This window comes from Octopus sinensis, unplaced genomic scaffold (genome assembly GCF_006345805.1).
Source record: "Octopus sinensis unplaced genomic scaffold, ASM634580v1 Contig16618, whole genome shotgun sequence".
NCBI lineage: Eukaryota > Metazoa > Mollusca > Cephalopoda > Octopoda > Octopodidae > Octopus > Octopus sinensis.
In genome coordinates, this window is record NW_021834479.1 from 15,471 (window position 1) to 26,858 (window position 11,388).

The following is an 11,388-nucleotide window of genomic DNA, read 5'->3' on the forward strand; positions in this document are numbered from 1 at the left end:
TGAAGCCTTCAAGAATGCTAAATCATCTTAAGATTTGTCATCCTGACAAACTTGATGCGGATATCAATTATTTTTCTAATCTGAAATATAATTATGAAAATCGTCTTATGATTAATCAACTATTTACAAAAAATTCGAAGATGCTTGAAAAAGGCCTATTAGCATCATACAAAATATCGCAATTGATAGCGAAATCAGGAAAACCTCATACTATTGGAGAGTCATTAATATTACCAGCTATCAAAGAAGTGTTAAATTCAATGGTTGATTGTGATTCTGAACAAATAATTTCATCAATTCCTTTGAGTAATAGTTCTGTTTCTTCCAGAATGATGAAATGGCATTTGATATCGAAGAAACCCTATGTGCATTTTTAAGAACAACAAAATTTTCAATTCAGATTGATGAATCGACATTCAACGATAGTGTTGCACTTTTATTAGTTTACGTACGTTATATTAATCAAAATGATGTAATTCAAGAGAATTTTTATTTTCTGAACACCTTGAACTCGATACAAGAGGATTAACAATTTTCAAAACTGTTGAACAATATTTTTTGAAACATGAAATACCCCTTAGCAATATTTTTGCTGTTCAACAGATGGGGCACCTGCGATGGTTGGAGTTCATCGTGGGTTTTTGGCATATATGAAGGAAAAAGTACCGAATATTTTTACAATCCATTGCGTCATTCACAGACAGCATTTAGCTGCGAAAAATTTAGTAGTGAGAGGCTGAATGAATCACTAAATGTTGTCATATGTGCAATAAATCGTATTAAAATGCACCATTGAATTCGAGAATATTTCGACATATTTGTGAACAAAACGATGAGCATTATGAACGACTTCTTTTGCATACCCATGTTAGATGGCTTTCAAAAGGAAACTGTTTGTGTCGATTTTTTGAATTGTATGATTCAATCTTAGAATTTTGTCAGTTACATGAGCAGAGAATTTTTAGGTAATATTCCCTAATCATTTTAGTAAGTTGATTTTATTGAAAGCTGATATAGCTTATCTAGCTGATATTTTTTATAAAAATCAACCAAGTAAATATTAGCTTGCAAGGAAAAATATCAATTTAATAAATGTAAAGGAATTATTATGCCTTTTATTGAAATTACAACTTTATGAAAACAATATTAAGAAAAAGATTTTTATTAATTTTCCAAATCTACAAAAATTTGGGGTTATTTTTGTAATATATTTATTAGGTCGAAAAATTAACGGATTCTGACTGTGAATGCTTTTGCTTGCATCTAAAAATGTTAAAAGATGACATGAAAATCCGCTTTGAAGATTTAGAAAATTTAAAATTTTTTGATTGGTATATAAATCCATTTGAAACTGAAAACGTTAATTTATCTCAAGAAATACAGAAAATTTATTAAATCTGAAATATGACTTTGAAGCTAAAGTCATTTTCAACAAATATGGATATCAACAATTCTGGGTTACTCATAGAAAAAATATCCTTTATTGTGGAATGAAATTGAAACACTTATAATAGCATTTCCTTCAACATATCTAGTTGAAAGAGGATTTAGTGCAGTCTCTAATATTTTGACCAAAAAAAAAGAAATAAATTACAAATGTGAATAGAGAGAGATTTGAGACTAAGTCTGTCGACTATTGAAGCTGACATAAAACGATTGACAAATTCCCATCAAGCACAAGGCAGTCACTAAAATTTTTTTATATAAAAAGTTTGGTTTGTGAATACCCTTTTTAATTCTAAAAAAATAATAAGTAATATTCGAAAATATTAAAATGAAACAATTGGCGAAAAAATTGCCAAATAAATCTATATTGAAAAAAAAATAAATTAAATAATAGGGGGGCGCTGAAATTTTGAAGCTTCGAAATTGTGTCAAAAGGGGGCGCTGACTTAAAAAAGGTTAAGAACCACTGGTCAATAAGAATACAATTTTTAGCTTTTTTTAGTCGGAACTCTCTAATTTTCGAAATATCCACGTCTTGCATTTAAAGGATGAATTTCAGTAAATTTTCATTTCGAACAAACATCATGGTATGAGCCATTAGGCTAACGTAATTATTTTAACGTAAGTTATTATTTTATGGCAACTTATGACGGCTGACAGTGTTATGACACTTGCCATGGTTTTATTCTCGGCTCAGTTTCACTCTTGGCACTCGACAATTATTTAAATAGAAAATTAGTCATTTTATGTGATTTTATAAAATTGAATTTTGTTTATGTTTCTAAGCGTGGAATTGAAAAATTATGAATTTTTAATTAAGTGTAAAACAATCAACTTTTTAGCATGATTAATATCAGATATATACCTTGATATATTGACGTCTCTGACTATAATCGCCACATTTAATGGATACACTGTTATTCCTCAAAACCACAACTGAGACAATAGGGCACAAATAGTAAGCTTCATTATTTGTGTTTTGATTGAAACAGCATAAACACGCCCACTAATTGTCAAAGAGGACTAGGAATGTTGTATGGTATGTAATATGGATTAAATGGTTAGTGAGTTGTCGTGCCTAAAAAAATGAAAAATCGAGTGATAATCTTGTATTAAGTGAGTGGTCACCATGTGAGTAAAGAGAACAAAGAATGGACCACAAACACGCCCAGAGACTATATAATAGATTATTTTGTTGTGCGAAGAAAATGGGTCGAACAATGATGGAATCGTTTAAAGCCAAATGGGTGAGAGTTTTGAGCTGTGTGAGTCCGGAGTACTACTCGGAGTACATTGGGTCAATTGTATTCTACTTTGGAGCACAAGGGAATTTTGCTACGTTTGTGAATGGACACGGAAGTTTTGCGACTCTGGTGTTCTCAACAGTCTGTGCTGTGCTCTTTGGACTGTACGTGGCTATGGCAAATGGTGGAGGCAATCTGTCAAGTGCGATCACAATGCCACTCTGTCTGGCTGGAAGAAAGTCGTGGAGAAAATTGCCGGGATATATGGTAGCACACTTTGTGGGAGCACTCACCGCCTGTTTGTGCAGTTATTGGTTATATCGTGACCAGTTCACGGCTGCCAACATGCCCACCGTCGCTATGATTCAAATGTACACAACGTACCCCGCCTCCCCAGGTGTCAGAGAGTCCACAATGTTCATGGAACAGTTCTTGGCTGCCTTTGGAGTTGTGTTTGGAGTCCTTGCAATTACCGACCCCAAGAACCCTGCCGAGTCGCCGGCCACACACGTGATTTCCATTTCGCTGATGGTTGGGGCACTACTTGGTAGTCTTGGGGCTTCGGGAGTGTTCATTCTTGTCCCTGACCTCGACATGGCAGGCCGGATCATTTCACTCATTTTTGCTGGCTCTGATGGTTGGACTGTTCTCGGCTCTCATTATTTCATCATCCACAAATCTCCCTCTACACTGGTGGGCTGGCTGCGACCGTCATTTACAAACTCTTTATCGAATATCCTCGCGAAGCAAGACATCCAAGGTGGACGCCTGCGAACTGTAGGCAATCCCTAATTTACTAACCTTTCTTAATAAGTGTACAGTACCGGTCATATGTTTTAGACATTCTGAAAAAATCCCAGTGTTTGATTTTTCTAAAAAAATCTTATTAAAAAAATGCTTTTCATTAAGCATTATCCATTTTTTTTAGTTATTTATTTTTTCCCAATCTCATCGTCACTGTATTTTCGACATCTTGATCTTTTTATGTTTAGACATTTACGATGCACATGCATAATCTGGAATTTTTAAAAGTTAAAACGAGTTTTTTATAATTAAAACACAAGTTAGTATTTAGTTACATCTCCTTTTTCGATATTACATCATGTATTCTATTTGGGATCGACAAATACAAGTTTTGATATAATCATCTCCCATCTTGTCCATTCATCTTTTGCCATCTCCCATAGTTGCTTAACGTCTGAGTTTCTATTTCTGATTTTGCTCTTTAAAAATGCCAGCAATTTTCTATTATGTTAAGATCTGGCGATTGTGCAGGCCAATTGTTTAAAATATTCACTCCTTTTTCAAGCAAATAATTTTTTGTAGACCGTGAAGTATGACATGATGCACCATCTTGTTGGAAATAAAGTTATCATCATATATCTCAGAAAGCCCTTGTTCCAAGATTCGTTGATATTCTACGGAATCTACATTCCTTCGCACAATATCAAGGCACTTTTTCCATCGTGTCTGATACCGCCCCAAACCATGATTGAAGGTGCGAATTTCTGAGTTTTCGTTGTGTAGTTCGAATTGAATCTATTTCCAGGAGGTCTCCTTACGAATTCTCGTGCTTTCGAATTAATTCGATGCGGCACTCGTCAGTAAAAATGACCTTATTCCAATCGAATGAATGTTTCTAGTGCAGAATATTTTTCTCTTCTTGATATTATTAGTTGAAAGTCTAGGTTTTTTGGCTGCTATTCTTACGAAAAGTTCATTTTTGCGTAAGATTCTTCGTACAGTTTCGACACTTGACGCTGTTCAACAGAAAGTCGTGGCATACTGCTTTCAAATTAATTTAAAACACGTTTCCGATACGAAAAATAGAAAAAAAGTATAAATTTTATTGAAATATAATGAATTTAAATAAAATGTCTAAAACATATGACTGGGCCAATTTCGACAAAATCCTTAAACATATGAAGAAGTCGAAGATAAAGCGAAGATAAGATATGAAAATGATAAATATATAAATAATATAGATAATAATTACTAAAAAACTTTTATTTTATTGGATTTTTCTTTAGAAAATCAACACTGGGATTTTTTCAGAATGTCTAAAACATATGACCGGTACTGTATTTGAGACTTTCTATTCGAAAGAAGGGAATGTAACATCGGAATTTAAGAGATAGATCTCAGTCAGATTCTTTAAAAGATTGATTGCTTATTATGTACTTAAAAGGCTTCTGAGGTACTAAAAAGGCTTGTATGTACTAAAAAGGCTTCTTAGGTGAGATGGGAAACAACCATTCTGAATACATCTTGACTATGGCCAGGAGCAACATGCCATTGCTATTGGTGCCTAGATGTATCGAAAAAAATCAAGTCATATATAAAGAACTGCTTCTTTTATATGAGAGGTAGTCATTATATCTATCGCTTTCTATCATCGTTCCCGATCAAGATAAAAATTAAAAAAAACAGATATAAAACTGTATAAAATCGGCTTTATTTAAGCTAATTTTTTATAACATTGAACAACAATATTAAAAAATTACATGCATAAGATAACAGCCCTAAAAATGAAGGTTTGTTAAAATACTTACGAAGATTGACGATTTGAAATATTTGTTTGAAGTACTTTTGAAAATATAAAAATTTTAATTTGTAAAACCTATGTTACTTGGCATTGGCATATTTATTGTATTCGGTTTTTTATTCAATCCATTTGAATAAACATAATAGTTTTTTATTGTTTGGCCTGTCGCCATTTTCCAACCAAAATATGTCAAAAATAAGTCAATCTTTCAAACTCGACTTCTTATAATGGATTTTCCCAATTTTCAAATTTTTCTACCATATAGTCAAATTTTTGCTGATTAAACAATTAATTTATGGGATGGGCATTGGTCAAAAACCAAAAGAATTTTTCTCTTTTTTGTTTCAGTTGGTGTTCTAGGATAAGTCCATTGATTAAAAATTTTACTCTTCATCCACGCTTGTGATGAATGACAATAATCAACAAAATTTTGGACTTAAAAATTTTTAAAGAAACACGGTTTCTGAAACTTTCCAATTATAAAAGATATTCGTTTGTCTGTTCCAGTCATATTCGTGCAAGGCAACGAAGAAAAATTAAAAAAATTATTTAACAAATAAAACTTATCTTTCACCATTGCTTGCTCTCGACTTTCTGGACAACCTTTTTCGATAAAACAGATTTTTAGGAAATGACATATTTGTCAGGTTTATAAATATTTTCTACTTTGTATTTTTAAATCTTTTGAGAAATCAATCAATTATATTAACTTACCAATTTCTTTTTTCTAGTCAACTCCAGTAATTGTGAAGTCTCCAGGTAAAGTTATCTCTTAAAATCGTTATATCTTTTGAACTAGCTTAAACATCCATTGCTAGGTTTAAATTCTTGGATTCCATGTGTGTTAGCAATGTTCTTTGTTTTCTACAAAATTATTTTATCAACCAGAAATCTACGTCAAGGTTCAATAAATTCCATCTAAGTTAGTAGTTCAATGTCATTAAAATTAAATTCTTTACATGATCTTCTGATGACCCAACCGTATCCCGGAAACGCCTTCTCTTCCTTCTGCAGAGCAACTCAATCGGTGTGTATTTCTTTATTAACAGACCAAAATTCCTCTGCAAGGGCCACCTTTTTCTTTAATGGGTTTCCCAGTTCCTTGCAGAAACGTAGGAAACCCTGTCCATTCCTCTGCGTCGCCTCCTCGGAAACAAGGCTGCCAACTGAGGTGTCAGTGTGGAGCATAATATTCCTTCTGAGCGAGTTCAAACGTTCCGCTTTCGAACAAGCAATTGCAAATTTCCAGGCTGAGCAGGCATACTCAACCGTCGGGGCAATCACTTGTTGGTAGACCTTGCCGACGCAATCTTCCAGGGGAAAGGGACTCTTCTTTAACAGCGCTTTCAAGACGTTCCACTTCTGAAGACCTTTAGCTAAAACCTCCTCCACGTGACTTGAGAAAGTCATTAAGGAGTCGAAAACTACGCCAAGGATCTTCTGGGTACGCGAAGAGGGAATAGGTTTGTCTCCAATGAATAGTTCCAGCCCATTCTTGAATCTTCTGTCAGTAGTAAAGAGGGTGAATTGGGATTTAGATGCAGACACACACAACATATTTGCAGATAGCCAATCACATACACGGTTGAGGTGTGACTGGACCATTGCAACAGCCACAGAAGGAGATTTATCTCTTGCAGCGATAATCAGGTCGTCCGCATAGAATAAGAACATACTGTCTAGGTCATTAGTAATAGGTAGGTCATGTAGAAATAGGTTAAAAAGGAGAGGAGATAAAAGGGAGCCTTGTGGGACACCATTGGGCAGTAGTCTTGATCTTGAAGTAGTATTGTCAATACGGACCCTTCCGCGTCGGCCAGTTAAGAAATTTTCCAACCACAGTTCTGATGTAAGTTCGAATCGAATATCTTCCGCGTTAGGAGTTTCGTCGGGACAGAATAAAAGGCTTTTTGTATATCGATGGATACTAAGGCCATCCGTAGGTGTGTTCTCATGTTGAAACCGTCAGTAATAAACTAAGAGATAGAACACAAATTGGTCGTTGTAGAACTATCTGGTCTAAAACTGTGCTGAAATTCTGACAATTGTAGAACAGGAGAGATTCGCGTTAATACAAGCTTTTCAAATACTTTCGATAAAACACAAGTTTTTTTAGATAGCTATATGATTATTATAAATAAATTAAAGAAAAGAATTTTAAATATATTATAATAAAATATTGGCACGTTGCTACTTATAATTCTTTTTGTTGTTGTTTATTGTTTAGGTTTATTTTCCAATGGTTAAAATTTGTCTTAAAATTGATTAAATATATTGTTGACTTACAGAATTTCTTATAATATTCGATATTTTGTAATTGAATTGGTTTTTTTTCACAATAATTTAATCTTTTTTACATTTTAACTATTTAATATTGTTTTGACTCTTCTACAAACCATATTTCTTGACTATTTCTATATTTATTGAAATTTTACTGTATGAAAACTCTATAATCTTGAAATATGTTTATTTATTTTTCTATATTTCTGTAATTATAATTTTGTAATTTCTCTGAAGATATCCAAATCATCTCCCGTAAAGAATTTGAAAAGAAATAAAAAGCGTTGTTTCGAGCATTTAATAGTTTTTGTTTAGGAATAGAATTCTTTAATTCATCAAAGTTCTTTAATGGTTTATCTTTTTATCAAATTTTTTACACCTAATATAATTCAATAATTTGGACCAACCTATCCTTAACACTTATTTTAACATAACCCAAACCCTAATCTATCTCCAAGTTTAATCATAAAATAATGATTCTTACCTTAGTACTATCAAAGAATCTTAGTAAGAATTATTTTTTATAAACAAAAACATTAATCAATTTTATAAAGTTTGCAATATTTGTTCTTTTTACGACAAATCCTTCTTCATCTTGAATATCAAAATTCATATTTTCTCTGGCAGTAACTTTATATTTGTTCGAATCAATTTGATCATATAATGCAGTGGTTCTCAAACTTTTTTTCCTTGCGTACCCCTTGCCATCTAAATAATTTTTCGCGTACCCCTTATCGATTTTTAAAAAATTAAGGAAAAAAAATATTTAATTAATGAGATGGATGGTGTTGTTTATCAATCACTAATCTATCGATTTCTGGATCCTTTGACGAAAGACACACCCGAATATCATGAACAACATTCAGCCTCGCACGATGAACTGATTTTAAATTAAACAACGATGAAAATCCTTGTTCGCAGAGATATGTAGTCGGAAACAAAAGCAAAAAATCGATTATATAAAATCCAATATTGTGATATTTTGATGTCATTTTACACCAAAATTCAATTAATGGTGCAGATTCAAATAAGATTTTTGACTCGTAAGAATTTATTAATTCAATAACTTCTTCTTGAATATTTGAAGGCAAAACATTAACTTTTACGGAAAAAGGATTGACAAAAAACTTAAGATCTACTTCATTAATTTCAGGTATATATTTTTCAATTTCATTCTTCAATCCAAGTAAATGGGAAGTTATTTGATGTTTTAAATTTTCTATTTCATTTAATTTTAGATGGAAAATGTTTTCATTCAACTTATCAAACATAGTAAAATTAGAATTTGTTGTATTATCTATCCACAGTTGGAGCTTCATACGAAAAGACCTACAATATTGCATTATTTCGTAAAAAACCTTGTTTTTTCTAAAAAGTCAACAATGGTAACTCCCTTAGTTTGTACCGATAAATTCAAAGCATTAATTCGCGAAAAAATGTCCGTTAAATAAGATAGCATTACACCCCAATACATATTTGATAACTTTGATAAATATAAATTTTTATTTTCGCGAAGAAAATATTCATAAATTTCATTCTTCAAACTGTGCACTCTGGAAAGAACATTTCCTTTGGATAACCATCGAACTTCTGTGTGATATAGTAAAACCTTCTCATCTGAACCAAATTCTTCACAAATTGAATAAAAAATTCGCGAATTTAAAGGACTTTTTTTGATATGATTGACAATTTTAATAACATCGTCAAGAACATTTTTAAGTTCAAGAGGCATTGTCTTCACAGCAAGAACATAACGATGCAACATACAGTGAAGATGTTTTACATTTGGATTGACAGATTGTACTCTACCTCGGAAACCAGAGTTACATCCAAGCATAGCTGGTGCTCCATCTGTGGTGCATGCACTAAGATTTTGCCACAATAGGCCTATCATAAGTAAAAAATCAAAAATGTACCTTCTGTTTCAAAAAAACAATTAACTGCATCGAAAATATCAGAACCTTTTGTGTTTAAAGGTAAGGAATAGTTGAACAAAAATTCTTCCTTAATATTTTCCATATAAATATATCGCACATAAACGAGTAACTGAGAGCAATTTGCTACATCTGTTGATTCATCCAATTGAATTGAAAATTTTTTAAAGGCAGCACTTTTTATTTCAGTAATGACCTAATAATAATTAACCAGAAAATAACTTGTTCTTTTATGTTTTCGGATAGATCTCGTATTCTTCTATTGACGGTATCATTTGAACATGGAATTTTTCGAACAATATGCTCCAATTTATTGCCAGGGAAACATTCAAACATGTCCTTAATGCACGGTATAATAAGATTCTCGGCAATTGTATGTGGTTTTTTGGCTTTTGCGATCCGATATGAAATCATGTAAGAGAGTTTTGATAGTAAAAAATTAATGTCAAAATTGAAAGAATCGTCTATTTTCCGAATATTATCTTTTTTGTTCTTAAAAAAGTCATTTGGTTTTCCGATAGTTTCGAAATGATTAGAAACTTGATGCCGAGAAAGTAATGAAGGTTTCATGGATTCAGGGCAAAGAATCTTTTGGCAAATAATACACTGCGGATGTGGCACACCGTTTTTAATCACAAAATAAAATCCATAGTTGAGATAACTATCGTTGTATTTTCGAATCTTGTTAACAGGTAAACTCATAAGAAAAACTAGTAGCGTGGAGATTTATTTTATTATTAATTATTTAATTTAATTATGATTTTTATTATAATTAGAATTAATAACTTTTTTATGTTGAAACGAAAATTAAATAGATTTTCAAAAAATTTTCGCGTACCCCCTACAGAATTTCGCGTACCCCTAGGGGTACGCGTACCCCAGTTTGAGAACCACTGATATAATGGATAATTTCTATTCTGTGGATTAGCATCAATATCTTGCCGTAATATAACATTATCCCCGACCTTAAATCGTATCATAACACGCCTTAAACGACTTTAATATTGTTTTCATCGAATTTCCATTTCCGTTTGTTTTTCATTTTTTTCTCCTGCTTTCGTTAGATTCTCGTAGGTTGATAACAAATTTGCGTAATATTTACATCATCGGTTACTTCATTTTCAACAAATTGAATTTGGTGCCTAAATGCCCTTTACTCCCATAAAGATATTAAAAGGAATATGCTTTGTTGTTGCATGTCGTGAACGATAATGTTTCTGAATGTTGTTCGACTTTATATCTCTCCTTCTCATCCAAAAGTTTATCGAAATTTTGGGATTATTTATATTTTTTGATTTTGGGTGTTACTTTGGAATAAGGGAAGTCGTCGAACTCTGAGGTGGGACATATACATTGCACAATGTAAAACGTCTTGAGGATGAAAAAGGAACTTCTATAGAGATTTGCTCCAAAATAGTGACATCGGTAAACACAAGCCCATCCTTAACGAATTGTCAATATTCCTCCACCAAGACTTCTCGTCCGGTATATGGAATAAAATGACCTTCTTTTGGGCTTTGGCGATATTCTGAAGCTTGGTACGAGCTCACTCTGCCATCTGGCTTTTGACGACCCCGACTGGACCCAGGCATCTTTACCTGTGCGCTGGGGCGGCCTTGGCATCAGATCTTATTGTTATCTGGCCCTTCCGAGATTCCTATCCGCTCACTCTGCTTCCCGTTCTCTCTCAGAAATCGTTATCAGAAACCTTCCCGAACAAAAATTATCTAAAAATTACTTGGCTGGTTGGCCAAAAATCACAAGATTCTCAAGCACGGTTTCGTTTCTTTTTACCCCAATTGGGATCTTCGGTCCCAAGACGCTCCACTTCTTTCGCTCTCTCGGTCGACGATATCAAGAATAAGATACGATTCCAGAGACTGAATTTGAGACTCTTATAAAATTCATATACAATTTTTCACAGCTTTTCCTATAAACT

General features: G+C 32.8%; 1 protein-coding gene across 1 annotated transcript; it reads right to left on the bottom strand.

The window, feature by feature from the left end:
• Positions 1 to 7,211: 7,211 nt before the first annotated feature.
• Positions 7,212 to 10,429, bottom strand: LOC115230876 (protein ZBED8-like). Its single transcript, XM_029800989.1, has 3 exons — positions 10,327 to 10,429; positions 9,061 to 9,402; positions 7,212 to 7,324 (listed from the first exon to the last, which is right to left on the bottom strand). Exons 1-3 carry the CDS (start codon positions 10,427 to 10,429, stop codon positions 7,212 to 7,214), a joined length of 558 nt encoding a protein of 185 aa, XP_029656849.1.
• Positions 10,430 to 11,388: the final 959 nt, after the last annotated feature.